We start from the raw sequence: 16,461 nt of genomic DNA on the forward strand, positions 1-16,461 counted from the left end.
GAGTAGGCAGCCCTTCAGAGAGAGGATGCCGTCAAACACAGGACTGCCCTCTGATAGCCCTTCAACAAAGGACTGAGAAATAGAAGTGATAGTCAGCCTTATGCAAATTAGGATATATGAAAACATCCTCATGATTATTTTTTTGCAGCCATACATATATATGTATGTATATGTATGCAAATACATACATACTTACTTACTTACTTACTTACTTACTTACTTACTTACTTACTTACTTACTTACTTACTTACTTACTTACTTACTTTTTTTTAACTTTTATTACTTTTTTACCCCCCTAGACAAAGTCTACTCAGGGCGGCTTCAAAACATAAAAACATAACAATGTAACAAACACCATAAAATCATCCAAAACATCATAGCTTTAACACTTATTTAGAGAACTGCCAAAATGAAATAACTCAGAAAACAAAGAAAGAAGATCAGCTAATTGATGGGAGGGAAGGCCTGCCCTGAGAATAACCCAAATTTCTTGTGTCATCCCCAAGAAATTGGTTCATGCCCAATAAAATGTCTCAGCCTTCAGGTGTCGCCACACTCTGCAACAGGCTAACCCAGCGGCCCCTCTGGAAAAATCATACTAAGCCACAATGCTGTATCTGGCAAGGGAGATACAACAGGAATACTCTAAGGGCGTTATGACCAAAATAGATATCTCCGGGATCGAAGCCCTTAAAAAAACACACACACACTTCTGACTCTGCAAAACCACTAGTAACAATAAAAGAACCAGAAGAACACAGATAAAACCACATACAAGGACGGCAACAAAGATGATCTTGAAACTAAGCCCTAGGAAGAAAGGCCGAAAGAACTGGACCTGTTTAGCCTTGAGAAAAGAAGACTGAAGGGAGGAGGCAGAAGGACATACATACATGCATGCATGCATGCATGCATGCATGCATGCATGCATACATACATGCATACATGCATGCATGCATGCATACATACATACATACATACATACATACATACATACATACATACATATATACATACATTGTATGTGGATTTTTGCAATACACACTTCTACAGTAACACACTTGTGCATGAGCGATCTGAAGGTAATAACAGCTGCAGCAAGCAATATGCATAAGAGTTCTGTGCAAAGCTCAAAAACTGACAGTAGAAGAATGGAAAATTCCTTCTGTGTAAGCTTTACTTTGGAAGTAAGATCATTCTATGCTTGAAGACCTTGAAGAAATTTGGATCACTATTTTATAAACATCCCTAAAGTACAGAGGATTAAAAACTGCCAGGTGGAAGTGGAGAACAGTCCTTTTGAATTTTCTAAGTGCTAGCATACATGTGTGAAAAAAGAGCAGTTTAAAATGCACTTGGATCAGGTATTTAATTGATGGATGGCAGTGGAGGAAGATAGATTCATAGTTGTAGTTCAGCCGTCCTGTTTTTATGGTGTCGTTATGATCTGGTAGTCTTTTATCTGAAGTGCATTTTCAGGACACCCTCTGACATTTAAATCAGGAAAAGCATCTCTTGTGAATGGTAGAAGCAGTGGGAAGTTCCCAGCGCAGCGGAAGTTGCTCTGAAGTTCAGTGGCTATGTCATTCCCGCTTAAGAGTCTGCTGAATTTACCAGATATCATTGTAACTTTTAAAATTCTAAATATGTTAATGAAGTAGATACTGTGAAAATAGTTGAATCAACCTGAGTGGATGCCATGCATCATAAGGGCCCCACCAGCATGGGCAGCAAAGGCCTTCTGAACATCTGACCAGTAGCAGAAAGTCTTTTAATAATAATCATATGTCATCAAGTCAATTCTGACGCATGGTGACCCTTTTCAGGGTTTTCCATGTAGAGAATACTTAGAAGTGGTTGACCCTTCCCTTCATCTGGAGGTGCCCTGGGTGTGTGTGCAATATACGCAAGGCTACCCAGGTGGGCCGTTCTTACAGGAGCCACAGTGGGGAGTTGAGCTTGCGTCCTCTGGCTCTGAAGCTGGATACCTAAACCACTGAGCTATCCGGCCAACAGAAAGGCTTTTAGAGCCTAGTATATTTATTTATTGTTTAATTAATTCCTATACGGCCCAGCCGACCAATGATCACTCAGGAGAGTTTACAGCAATAGCAGTGGTATAAAAGAAACATAACATAACATATTCAGTGCAATAACATTAAACTAAAATATCATAACATCTAAAAACACATTAATTAGCTTTACGAGGCTGGTGCTCTCAGTGACTCTTCAGTTGGCAAGTTTTGAAAAGCCTGCCAAAATAAAAATGGTTTAGAGATTTCTTAAAAGACAACAGAGAGGGAGGCTAGGTGGATTTCAGATGGCAGCTCATTCCACAGGCAGGGTACAATCATCAAGAAGGCCCGGCTCCTTGTTCTCTCCGTCTGGGCCTCCTTCAGGGTTAGCACCCTCAGTCGGCCTGCCTGGGAAGTGTGAGTAGGATGGGCAGCACCTGTTGGGATAAACCTGATCAGGCCTGCTTTGTGCCCTCATTCCCCTCATTCTGCAGAACAGAATCAAATACATGTCAAACCAAGGTATAATAGGCTGCCTACATAGTGTAGTATGGTGTTTGCACTCAGCCTTTGCCATTCCAGATGTGTTGAACTTCGACCCCCTCCCCCGAAAGACCTGATCATTAGGGCACACTGGCTGGAGATTCCTGGAGGTGGTATCTGAAATATGTGTAAGGCAAAAGGCTGAGAAGCACTGCTGTCATGCATACATGAGTGACATTATTCCATATTTTGAATTTGATTTGAGGTACTCCTGCCAGAACTGGAGTTAACTTACCATTTCATGAACTCATGACAGAGTGCAGAGGCAGCTCAGGTGCTTTTGTTGTTTCCAAACTGATGGAACACTAGCTCTTCCATTTTCCTGTTCTTCTAAGGGAATAAGTGTAGGAAAGAAGCAAGAAAGACTGCATTACATCTATATTTTTTCTCAACATCTATGGTATAAATCTTGTGCCTTGCTTTTATAGGTCAAATAACAGAATTTGCTTATACTAGACAAGTATGTAATTTTTTTCACTTTATATATGATTTTAGCAAGAATTGGTTTTGTGTCCTGCAGACTCTGTGGAGATGCTATGCAGCAGAGAAATCATACAGCTCCACAGCAACATGGAAGATCTACATTACACCTGCTCAAAACACAAAGAAAACCCCTGCACCATCTAGCCCAATTCTCAGAAGACAGGTAAGGAGGAGCACTTTTCTTTCTTACCTACATTTGTACTTCATTTATTTATTTGCTACTCTGACATTCCACCTTACCTCCAGTGAGTTCAAGACTGTGTATGCCTCATTTATATCCCTGCACTTTCAAGACACCAGGGTGTAAACAGATGTGTTTGGGGAGAGCAAAGGTGCTCAAGACAGGTGTGAAGTGGACCCTGACTTGCTTTGGTCAACATTTGTGTGTGTGGTTCTGCTGCTATAGATGTTGTCATAGCGATCTGATGAGGTCACACGATCAGGCATGCAACAATACATGACCAGCAGTTTGCCATATTGCTATGGCAGCTTCTTCAGTTGGAGCGCCACACATATAAACATTAAATAGGAACATGGAGCTTTATAATGTATGTGGCAGTTGAATGTGGTGCTGCAACAGCCAATATGCATAGAAAGTTCAGACATACACAACATCCATAAGATGTACATTAACATTGTGGGCACCCACTTCTTAGTAAGTTCTGAATGGAAAATATGCTATTTTAAATAAATTCTTTGCAAATCCTATGTTGTCCACACTTGCTTGCTTAGAAGCTGAAATCATCAGATGATACTTTGTTTTTTGTATGAGACACGGTGTTCTACTCTGCATTACAGAGCAAAAGATACAAGAGAAAAGGAAAACCTGGACGGGACAATGGTTCCACATCTATAATAAACCCAGGAGAGACAGCTTTGTCAATTCCACAAATTACATATGATCACATTAGTGATCAAGAAGACAAGAAAGAGCTGAGCTTCTATCTTGATGAACCAGGAGGTAATAACTTTTGCAGTGGCAGTGAAGTAGAATGCCAGTTTCATTTTCTCCTTTCAGTCAGTGGCATAGGTCTTACTTAGTGAGGACCTATATTTTAAGACTGCCCAGGACAGTTTACATAAGTAAACATTCTTCAATCTGAAAAGAAAAAAAAAAACCTACATATAGTAAATCATATGTCAAGGAGAAAGAGTTTAGCTCAGCTTTCTACCTTACGCTTAATGTTTCGATATGCAGGGAATGTGTATGGAGAAAAATTCACCATGTTACCCCTCTGGCTACACAACCCAATCACAGATTTACCATCTTTGTGAGGGTCAGGCCTTCTGGCAGTTTGCCAACAGACATGGACAGTTGAAGAAGTTTGTATTTCTAGATTTTAAGGGAGATGCCATAAGTCTTCTAGGAAATCATGAACATTAAAAATGTGAAAGAATCCCATTAGAAGTAAAGCTGGATCAGAGGTTTGCACATCAGAACTAGCAATGTTACTCCTGAACAAATAGGAAGGAAGGACAGGCAATAATATCTTGAAGGAAGAAATAACTGTACATATCATTCTGAGGAAGGTGATGAGGAAAAAAAACAGCAAGGGACAAATGAGAGCAGCCTGAAGCAAGATATTGTGACAGTGGGAGACTGGAGTAAGAGGCTGAAACTCTGTTCAAGTTTGTGTCATGTAAAGTAGAAGTGTGCTATGTATTGCGCCAGCATTGTGCAATTTGATTGCACAATTAATCACATGGCTTCCATCACAACTGTTGTGTGGCAGGCACACAGAAGTGCTTTGTGAATAACATGTCCACCTTGCTGAACTTTTCACTAAGGTTGTTGATTCTTCACAACAGGATTTCAGCCAGAGTGGAAGGGGTCTCTGGTCACAAGACAAATACAGTGAGAATCTATATGTTGAACATGTGATAAGCCAGGGCACGTTGCTAGATGGTACGTAACTGAGAAAGTTGACCAAATGAAAGGGAGAAAGTGTGGATTTTGGAAATGGATTTTGTTCCATGAAAGCTCCCAGGAAAATAAATCAGTTATGTCTTTAAAGCACCAAAGGATTTTGTCCATTGCTTTTGTCTCTCTTCCACTCCTTTCCATCTTTTAATTTGGTCAACATACTGAAACTAATACAGCTACTTTTTTTTTTGAACTAACTGAAAATACTGCTGCCTCCAAAAGGATTCATTAGTTGGAGAATTTTACAACATACATAGAACAGTGGGTGGAAGAGATGAAGACTTAGCTGGAAGAGGAAGAAAATGAGCTGTGAGGCATTTAAAAAAAAGGAGCCAGACTGCATCTAGATGAGAACCAGCAAATCATAAAAGCAGCAAATCATAAAAGCAGAGAATGAATGTAACCTTCAGCCATGTAATAATAAAGAAGCTGCCCCGAGTAGATGTTGTCTAGAGGGGCGGGGTAAAAATCAAATAAATAAATAGATAGATAGATAGATAGATAGATAGATAGATAGATAGATAGATAGATAGATAGATAGATAGATAGATAGATAGATAGATAGATAGATAGATAAAATTGAAAGTAGCTAATGAGTGAGATGTCAGAAATGAAAATGGAATGGGAAGATGGGAGGAAGCAGTGCTTCGTCACTGTGGCTTCCAGAAAGAAGCTGGAAATAGAAGTAAAAGATCTGAAGGCCCACACAAATTAGGCAAACATGCATCATGATGAAGCCATTGAACAGCTCCAGAAACTACAGACCCAGATAAAGGATGGCATGCAGGAGTTGGATGGCCCCTGGGCCTCCTGAGAAGAAATTTGGGCACATCACAAAGAGAATGAAAAGCAGACGTAAAGCATGGGAGCAGAGGTTTCCAGTTCAGAAGGAGCTACTGAACATGCTAGATAATCAAGCTCAGCAAGAGAAGAATAGGCTAGCTGGTAAAATTGCCAATAGTAGTAACACAGTAGCTATGATCTTGGAGTGAAAGCAATACTTGGTGTATCAGATAGTGCTGCTGGAGCAGAGCATGGGGAGTTACATTTTTAAAGTAATGCCTATAACTTATTACACAAAGAATGCTCACCCCAAAGTTTATTATCATGAACAAAAGAAACTCTTTTTAAACCAACTTGTTACATTATTTGTTAAATTTTCCATTGCTCTTTTTAAAAAAGAGTTCCTTTTTTTAAAAAACAGTCTATCTAAAGAGTAAGTAAATAGTGACAAAGAGATATGAGCCAACTCAGTGGAGGATTCTTCTAGAGATATCTTAATTGCAGTATTCCATAAAGTGATGTATCAACAGGACAATGGAATAAGAGTAGACGTCTTTGCCAGACTCATGTACTGTATCCTTCTCATCTGGTTTGACAGATGCATCAAAGGTTAATGATATGCAATCACAAACTGTGATATACCATATAATTGCAGTATGCCACTTCTGTTAAAAGATAAGCCTTAGTTTCCATTTCTAAGGAGTTTAAATCATGACAAGAGATAACCTTAATCCTGGCCTTCCTTAGGTGGGTTTTTCAATCATGAATTTTACTATCAAAACTTCTGTTGACTTCATTCTCTTGCTCCACTTATCAAAATATAATTTTTTCTTTCCACACCCATTCTTGCTCTCTTGAGTCTTTCCTTTTCCTTTGTCCACCCACAATCATACCCTTAATTACATAGCTCCATCCATTGATAGGTGATGTCAGAAAGCAAAGTATCTCAATCAAATCTTTGAATTTTTATGACTAGTAAACAACTTTGAGCAAGGACCTGAAAGTGTCATACAGTAAAATAACAAAATGCAATAAAATAACAATCATAAAAATACAAAATCACTGTCTACAACTGCAGTCTGTGTCCAGGTTGTTAATGAGGGACAGATACAGGACTTATGCACAATTCACTGCTGAAGATGATCATAAAGCTATCTGAAAGACATATGTTGAGCATGTGGTAAGCCAGGGCATGTTGCTAGATGGTACGTAACTGAGATGAAATGAAAGGGGGGGGACAGGAAAAAAGTGTGGATTTTGGAAATGGATAGTGTGTATGGGGTGTTAATTAGTCAGGCAGCATAATTTTTAAACTATTTTAAATTTATTTTCATGTTTTAATTATATTTCTGTTTTATTTGATTTTCATTATTAGCCTTTTTTGCCATTTTTGAAGGAAACCTGGGATTTAACTCTGATCCCCCACTATGCCTCCTGGGAAAATAGCCAGCCTACATAGCCTTGAGCAAACTGCACAGTTCCAGGGTGCCCCCAGAAGAAGGAAATGGTAAACCACTTCTGAGTACACTATACCTAGGAAATCCTAGAAAGGGCCACTATAGGTCAGACTTGACCTGACAGCACATAATTATTGGATAGCCAGTGCAGATAATGGAGAACAAGTATACAAATATGTCACTAGGTTGTGTGGTTCTCAGCATTGTGTACGAGATGCAGCTGCAAAGCTGTCTGCAAAGGCATTCCATGTAGAGTGCATTATAGTAGTCCAGATGCAAAATTCCTGAGGCTTGGATCACAGTGTCAGGTTATCTTGGTTTAGGAAGAGCTGTACCTGGCATATCAGGCACACCTGGAAGTAGGGACTCTTAGCCACTTTGGCCACTTGTGCCTCCTAGTGATAGATCTGGTTACTTTCAAGCTACATCAGTGTTCATTAATTGGAAGATCAAGTCTGTACAGAACAGGATATATCTGCACTTTCCAGATGTGGGAACTACTGTATATACCAATAGTGGCTCTTTGCCAGGATTTAGTGTCATTTTCCATTCATTAAAGCCTCCAGGTCCTGATGCAGCTCTTGCACTACTTCACTAAATTTAGATGCAATGATCAAGTTGAGCAGGGTGTTATTGGCATGATGATAGCATCTCGATCCAAGTATCACCCTATAAGGCATAGGCATTATTGTTACATGAGCTTTCTTGGAGCAGAGCTAGAAAATTGATGGGGTCAAGAGTGACTCTAGGTTTTGGGGAGTCCTGACCAAGACCCCTCAATGGTGTGGCCTAAAGCTGTAGGTCTTCCTTTGCTTACCCAGAAAATGTACGATTAAGCAGTGAAAAATCTACACCAGCACCTCCTGTTCTTCATTGCTATTGGCACTGAATGGAAGGGTAAGTTAGTGAGTGGCAGTTGTTGCTCTAGGATAGTGGTGCTGTGTTAACTGCTTGAGGAGCTGACCCATGATGCTGGCCTGAAGTGACATGAATGTGTCATGTGAGCATTTCCTAAAGCCTCTCTACAGCCGTTTCCTCAATCAAACTGCAATAATAGGGTCCATGTGGACAAGATGCTTGGAAGAGCTAAGAGAACTGAATGCTGGAAGAGCAAGAACACTAGTGGAACTTAGTGCTGGCAACCCTTGTGCTGTGAATGTGATTTGCAGGTGTTCATGCACTGCTGTGTATAATAAACACAACTCAGTGGATGTTGAATCATTATTTGTTCTTTAGAAAATAATGGATGTATTCTTAGACTAAGAAGATTAATGCCCCCAGGGATTCTTCTAACAGATGGAATGTATTAATCACTGCCTGCCTCTTAAAGCTCTTGTGTTCAAGCAATTACTGTTAAATTTATCAAAATTGCCAAGAACATCAGAATGATGAATGTCTGCTGGGAATAGAACAAGTGTTCTCTATTTGGTGTTAAGGTCTTTGGGTTGTTCAGTGTTCTGTTTGAATATGATGTTTTTACGATCTAGGGGGATTTCTCAGTAACAAATATGCCTATGGATTTCATAATTATGAATCCCCTCCTTATCCGAATCCATGGTTGTTAATAAAGCTAGTAATAGTAATAAAATCAACACTAATGGTTTGAAGGAAAGGGGGTGGCAGTCAGCCCAGGAAAGAAGTAATCATTGATGGACTTAGAAGCATAGGAAACTGCCTTCTATTGCTGAAATCCTGTTGCTTAGTGTAGTAAATTGCACTAGAGTAGGCCCTTTGAATCCATAGGATTGGATGAGTCAACTCCTCTATAACTTCTCCCCATCCTTTTATTCAAATATGCCCACTCTAATCATGACTTACTTTAGAATAGAGTAAGGCCCATTTGAATCAGTGGAACAGTCAAATAAATTAACTCACTAAATTCTCATTGATTCAATGGGGCTTCTCTAGAGCAATTTACTACACCAAGCAAGAGGATTCTGGCCATTGTCTCTGGCCAGTGATCTGTCTAGCCCAGTAATGTCAGTTTGGACTAGCAGTGACTCTCCAGATTCAAGCAGGAATTCCATGGTGATCTTTCACTCAACCAGTCCCCCCACTTCTTAGCTTCCAAAATCAGATAGGATCATTGTGTTCAGAGTAATACCATGGTATGCTGTGCTAGATTAGTGATAGAATGGGCAGCATTTTTAAAATTGTGGACCTTTCAAGTCTGTTATGTTTGGCCAGTTCTTCTAAATGAGGGAAACTGGAAAATAGGGTTTAAAAATGGACTGCATTGCATTCTAACAAGGACTATGTTATTTCTGCACTTTAGAGAAGTTCCTTTAACTATATCCTAACATACAGTTGTAAGAAATGTTTATGAGAAATAGTAACTCAAGGTATGAAGGATGATTCTCTTAAAAAAACCAACAACTTTACAAATATATGTCCAGAAGGTGTGTATGCCTGTGTGCATGTGTATGCATGAAGTAAAACAAGGACACCAAGAGCCTTGCCTCGTGGCTAAAACTGGATTTCTCAAAGTTTTGATCCTATACTTTGTGGTGTTTAGTTGCTTGACATTAATAAACCTTTCATTCCTACCTCATTTTTTTTTCTAGTGGTTGTAATACCATTCTGGTGATCTACAGTTTTAGTGGTAAATTTCAGATGAGAAATCAGGATAACATCTGTTCCTCTGGCAAGCTATCAAGATGGATAATGTCAAGCCATAGGGCTGTGGCCCCTGATATCATCTGGTCCTCTGCCCAAGTGCTGACAGCAGTGCCTCGAGAGGGTGTTTTCAGAGCTGGCTTTGCTGAGTGGGGGATTTCCTGGCCAAGGAAATCAAATGTGTAGCAAAGCCATCCTGACGGAGGCACTGGATAAAGAAGCATTATTCCAGGGGATGGAACTTGGCTGGGGACTTCTGTGGGCCACATGATTCAAAAGTTCATTTTTCCATGTCCAGAAGCAAAAAACAAAACAAAACAAAAAACATTCTCTGCAAATATATATCTGGCTGATCTAGTAGTTTTGCACCATAAGTATTATGTTGAATTATTTCACTGTCTTTACAAGTACATAAAATCAAGGACAGTGACATAAATAGTCTTATTCTGACCTGCAAATCTCACATTTTTCTGCAAGACTCTTCAGTCCCCTTTATCATCATCATCATCATCATCATCATCTTAGAATTGCAGAGCTGGCAGGGACCATATGGATCATCGAGTCCAGCCCTTATCAGGGAGGCACAGTGGGGAACTGAACTCCCAACCTCTGATTCCATAGCTAGATGCCTAAACCACTGTGCTATCCAACTTGGATCATGACCATAACTCAGCTGTTAGGACAAGTACTCAACAGAAATGGTATTTTTTTTTTCAAGCTGCATATGCTGGGAGCTTCTGAACAGATTGTAAAATGAATGCCACCTTCTTCTATCTTTTTCTCACTCTTGTCTGATACTGTCCCAGTCAAAGGCAAGTATACATTTAGATTAAGGAAAGCAGCTTAAATGCTGAGATGTTTGCCAGGTAGAGATGCAGAATACCTGCAAGGAGGGCACAGATTTCTACCTGGAGAAGGGATTATGGCACAGGAGGGACTTTCCATCATCAGGATAAGTGAGTGGACATAATTCTCTCAAGCAGGGAAACCATACTGAATTTATAGCAATGGGATGATTACTATTCCAGTTGCCCTGTTGCCTCAACCTGATGCAGACAAATGTGGTCCATTGCTTAAATACTGTTTTCCCTCTGTGTAGATTTAAGAGCAGTTAGAAAACATCCAGTGCTGACTTCTCTGCCTTTTCTCCAATATCAGTTTAGAAACAGCACTCTGTGCCCAATTTAATTGAGTTGAGAATATGACCTCTCTGAATACATTGCACCCTTCTTCCCCACTAGGTCTTACAAGGATGTTCAAGCAAACAGGTAGGTTGGAAAGAACATTTGGGATGTTAAAAACATTTTGTAGAAACAAGATGCAGGTTGATAGTAAATGCTCTATACAGTATAGGTAAGTTAGCTAGGTACTTGTATTTTGTACATCGTATATATACAGGGGTAGGTAGACTTGCTAATGGCTATATATACCTCTTACCATTAATCTTTCAGGCTTCTTTATGTCTGATTTATTACTTTACTGAAGCAAGTAATTCCCATATTTTTACATTTTTATTTCCATTTGTGTCTGATGTATTCAAATGTTTAACAAAAACTGGTGTTCAGTTTAATTGTTGTGATCTTTTAGAGAGAAAACAGAGAATCCCAGTCAAGGAAAATGCTGACTTTCATGCAGACAAATTAAATTATATGCATGGTGAAAAGCTGGCTACTTGTTCATGTATCTTTCGTGGGGAATGTGTGAGTGTGCATGTACACATGTGTGCATGTGTGTGTGCGTGCGCATGTGTGTACTACAGTTTCCTTGAGTATGAATGACCGTATGTTTTAGGAATCCATTAAGGTTATGCCTAGACAGGGGAACAGTTCCAGGTTGGAATGGGGTTCAGCAGTGACAAGGGGGCTTATTTGAATAGCATTTAGATCAGTGTTCCCATTCACATGGAAATGTACTCTTTGTCTCAGTTTTGGGGCAAGAGACCACATACACCATAAACAGCTGCAGTTGCTATCCTCCTCTGTCATTTATATAGTCTTTTCCCTGCCTCTTCCATGAAACTGCCCTTCCTTTGATCCCCTTGATGTTTCATTGCAAGTGACATAGTGCTGAATTCCTTTAATTTCTCTGTAACATGCAGTACTTATCTGAACAAGAGACTGCAACTAGATGGGAAAGCTGTCTGGAGTTTTCTGACACAATGCTGTTGTCTGATAAAATGTTCAGAGCAGAGACAATAGAAGAGGAGGAGCTGTTCCCACTCTACACTGCCAAAGGAGGGTGGACAACTAGTAATCTTGGCTTCTAAATAAAGCCACTGGAACAATGGTTGATCTGCCAAGACTGTGGAAAAGAGAAAGGAAAAACAATCTGAGCTGTTGTGGGCTTGCAATGGAGCCCTTTTTAAGAAATGCTTCCAGCTCCACGTGAAGCTGGGAGCATTTCTGAAGGAGTAAGCCATGCCACATTCTATTGAGCATGTCAGCTTCAACATCACTCTCGAACACACCCACCGCTGCTGGTGTAGAACAAGATGCATGCTGAAAATGGAAATGAAATGATACGATCCCAATTGCTCCAAAAACATTAGCCCCTGCCAGTGAACCAAAAAGCTCCAAATGACCAAGGAGAAAGGCCAGGATGGTCTATGATTAGCTGTACATTGTATACTCACTGGAAAATACATCAAACTTCACTGTGCCACTTGGATAAATTGCAATATAATCACATCCTAAGAGTCTGACTAGACTTTTTATCTTAAGCAAAATCATGTTCAGCATAATTATTATCATCTTATTAAAATAAAAAGTCAAAGATGCCCATTTTATGTTTATGCTGATTTCCTAAATTTAGGCAGTTCATAAATGCCTGCACTGGCTGTCTAATTTTCAGCAATTTGCCACTGAGAATCATGCTGATTTCCTTAAATGCAAACATAAATGCAAGAGGATTTAGCTCATATAATTTAAACTTTTAAAAAGCAGATTTTTTACAATTTAAAAATTGTAAAAATGGGTCACAGACCGCATGGGGAAACTTTTGAAAAAACACAGCCTACAAACAGTATTCAAGCCCACCACAAAAATACAACAAATGTTACGGTCAGCAAAGGACAGAAGGGACCCCCTTACGACTACAGGAGTATACCGGATACCTTGCAATTGTGTCCAGGTATATATTGGAACCACAAAACAAAGCATCCACACCAAAATCAAAGAACATGAGAGACATTGCAGACTAAAACAACCAGAAAATCTGCAGTAGCCGAACATGCCCTGAAACAAACTGGACATGAAATTCTATTCCAAAATACTGAAATACTGGACAACACCAGCAATCATTACGTCAGACTGCACAGGGAAGCCATTGAAATCCACAAGCACCAGCAAAACTTCAACAAAAAAGAGGAAAGTGTGAAGTTCATCAAAACTTGGCTCCCAGCTCTCAAAAATACAGCGTGGAAAAGGTCAACGAACTCTACCCAACCACAAGGACAGGGGATCATTACACACAAAAGACCAGCTAATGACACCCATCAACCACAGGAACAGATAATCTCTTCTCGTTAGCACAACAATACACCCACAACAATACACACGAATCACCCATCTACAGAAAAAAACAAAAGCCTATCCCACAGCCATAAATACTGCACCCCCAAAGCCAACTACACCAGAGCACAGAGTGCTGTCCTCTGAAGATGCTGGCCACAGAGAGTGGCGAAATGTTAGGAAGAACAACCTTCAAAACACGGCCAAAGAGCCCGAAAAACCCACAACAGCCAATTACAATTTAAATTAAAAAAATAATTTTAAAAAAATTTAAATCATGATTTAAATCAATTTGATTTTAAAACAACAACAACACTGATTTTATCCACCCTGTTGGGTTGTCAGATTGGAACAATCTGAGGTATCAGAACTATTTGTAAATATTGGTTTCAGCTCTAAAAACATTTATGAGCAATAATACTTCCAGGTAAAATGTGGGAGGAACAAGAGCAATATAATATTGAAAAAATTAATAGACTTCAGAAAGTCTAAAAAATCCTTCAATATCAGTATTTGAGTTTCTGAGGGTATAATCTTTCTGTGGGGATGTACAGGATGCTGTCAGAAGTTCTAATGCATGTTATTCTTTGCTTCCCTTCTGCTTTCCTTCTCTGGCTGTTTGTGTTTTCATGAAGGCCGACAGCTTTCTTGGTCATCTTTATCTATCTGTGCTGCAAGCTGTCCTGTTTCACCAGGTACAAGAGGGGTCATCTACATGTTGTTACATATTTTACGTGTGAGGGTTATTTGATTACAGCACAAATAACATCTGAACAACTGACTGAGTGTTTCAAAAATCTGTGTCTTGTTAATTTGCTTTGGCTCAGTCTTGCATTCATTGCTCTCAGAATGCATTTCAGATGCAGCAAACACTGATGCTGTGTGACTTGCCACCCATCTAGCTGATATGTTTAGAACAGGCTCTGTCAGTTTCCTGCAATTATTATACATCTTTATTTCAGGCTCAGCAGACAGGAGATTTAAACAGATAACCCATTAGTACTGCAAAGCCCTTACATTCTAAGGTATCTGGAATCAGTGGTATGTGGAGCCATATGATTTATCCGTTCTTGATAATGAACATATATTAAAATAACCCTATAATTGCTTGCTATTGTTGTTAAATTGCAAATTTGCTATAATTCAGGGCACAGTAGTTCTACTCAGAAATGATTAGTAAAATAAGCATTCAGTTGGAAAGTTTTTCCAGCCAACATATCAAAGGCTGCAGCACCATATAAAATTAAGAATGTTTTAAGCCACACTTGTATTTCATGGGAAAGCATACACATTGAAGTCAAATGGCTAGCTTCTGCATTGTATATGATAACAGAATTTGTGAAAAGATGGCATTTTTCTTGAAATTGTGTATTAATGTTGACAAATGAAAAGAAATGATGGACAGTCTTTAAAATGTGCAAAAGATGCAAAGAGAAAGAGAGCAATCCCTTTTTAAAGCAATTGTACCGAGCAGCTGAGTTGAGCTCACTCTCTGGCAACCTCCTTATATTTCCTGGGCTCCTACCTCCCAGACAAATTCCCTGTTTTTAGTTTAAGGAAATTCCCCCAGTGTTGTAGATTATATATCTCAAATGGACATCCAGTTAGACTCAGGCAAACTTTAAAAGGAACATAAAACTTTTCTTCACAATACTGTAATAAGGTCATGAACCATACATTTTAAGTGGCTGTCTAAGCTACAATAGCTGTTTAAATTATATCTGTTCATGCATACCCTCTGAACTTCAACATACTTTTAGTTAACATGCCGTTGCACTCCAGATATCAGCTTATCTTTCTCTTCCTTTCGTCAACCATTTCTGTACTGACTCAAAGACATCTCTCTCACCCCAGACAGCATGGAAGTACTAGTCTTTTTGGTTTTGCACAAAAGGGAACACCTCTTCTTGGTTTCCCATTCAGGTTTCCCTATTTGTGTTTTCCAGAACGCCAAAAGCCTTCTACTGGTCAAAAAAAGCAGAGCCAAGGCAAGACTGAATCTATATATTCCAAAAGCAGGCAACAGTATTGGGTGTCATGGGGTGGTGTTTCATTACTAGACCTATGCAGGCTTTAGTTTATGTTATTGCATTCAAACAAGTCTACTCCCTGGCCCAACCACCCCCACCCCCGAGGCAAACAAAACAATCCCAAGAAATCCCCATTAAATATATATCCTTTAATATAATAAATAAACTGTAAATTAACCAAATACCATTTTATTTAAAAAAATGAATCCAACAGGGAAATAGTGCAAGCACACATGCGTGCAAATACATGGCAAAATTATTTTTAAAATATACAGTTTCTCTCCCCTGAACCAATGAAGTCAAGAGAGCACATAAAGGCAAAAAATACAGTCAAAGCTCTCTCAACCAAAACTGCTAGAAAAGGGGAAGATTTCTCTTCCTGCTGCAACATGATGCCTTTTCTTTTCTTCTTTGAGTCCAGCAGGCACTAGCAGGCAGGCCAAGCAACAGCAAAAATGAAAGGAAAGGGGCAGAGACATGGGGAAGAGGGAAAATCCACAGAGAAACTGTGGAGAACACCCCCCCCCCAATCCTAAAGAGACACGCTGACACAGGCTGCCTGCCTGGAAACAGCTAACATAATTCCAAGAAATCCCCCCAAAATTTGAAAAAGGAGGCAGAAATTCAAGCTGCTGGTGCAGGCAGACAGTAATTCCAGATGAAGGACACCAGGATTTCAGCACACAGTAATTGCACTCAATGACTGGATCAAAAAGAGCTTTCCTCACCAGGTGCCAGGCTGTTCTGTATGTTCTGATTGGCTGCTGACTGTCTTGCAACAGTACTAACTGGAACATTTCTCAGGCAATTTGACAGACAAAAGGGTGCCAAAAGGTGACATAAAAGAAACATGTATCGTATTTTTCCATGTATAGGATGCCCCCTTGTACAAGACACCCCCACTTTTCTAATCCAAAATTAAGAAAAATAAGTGGGGCTTAGCAGGTCTAGAGGGAAAGGGATCAAAGCGCTGCAGGATCACTTCAATCGCTGCTTTCCCCTCCACTTGTTTTTGTTCTCTCCTCAGCTTACTTCCATGTATAAGACGACCCTCAATTTTTAGTCTAAAGATTTTATACAAAAGTATAGTCTTATACACG

General features: G+C 39.5%; 1 protein-coding gene across 1 annotated transcript in view; it reads left to right on the forward strand.

Annotated features, from left to right (window-relative positions):
* Nucleotides 1-16,461, forward strand: part of LOC110074991 (potassium voltage-gated channel subfamily KQT member 1) — a 535,131-nt gene that overhangs the window by 83,817 nt on the left and 434,853 nt on the right. The window contains exons 10-13 of the mRNA XM_078394146.1: nt 3,080-3,205; nt 3,841-4,003; nt 11,064-11,090; nt 13,967-14,026. Coding sequence (XP_078250272.1) covers nt 3,080-3,205; nt 3,841-4,003; nt 11,064-11,090; nt 13,967-14,026 — 376 coding nt within the window. The remainder of the gene's footprint in view (nt 1-3,079; nt 3,206-3,840; nt 4,004-11,063; nt 11,091-13,966; nt 14,027-16,461) is intronic.

The sequence above is a fragment of the Pogona vitticeps genome, chromosome 5, assembly GCF_051106095.1.
Source record: "Pogona vitticeps strain Pit_001003342236 chromosome 5, PviZW2.1, whole genome shotgun sequence".
In the NCBI taxonomy this organism is placed as follows: domain Eukaryota; kingdom Metazoa; phylum Chordata; class Lepidosauria; order Squamata; family Agamidae; genus Pogona; species Pogona vitticeps.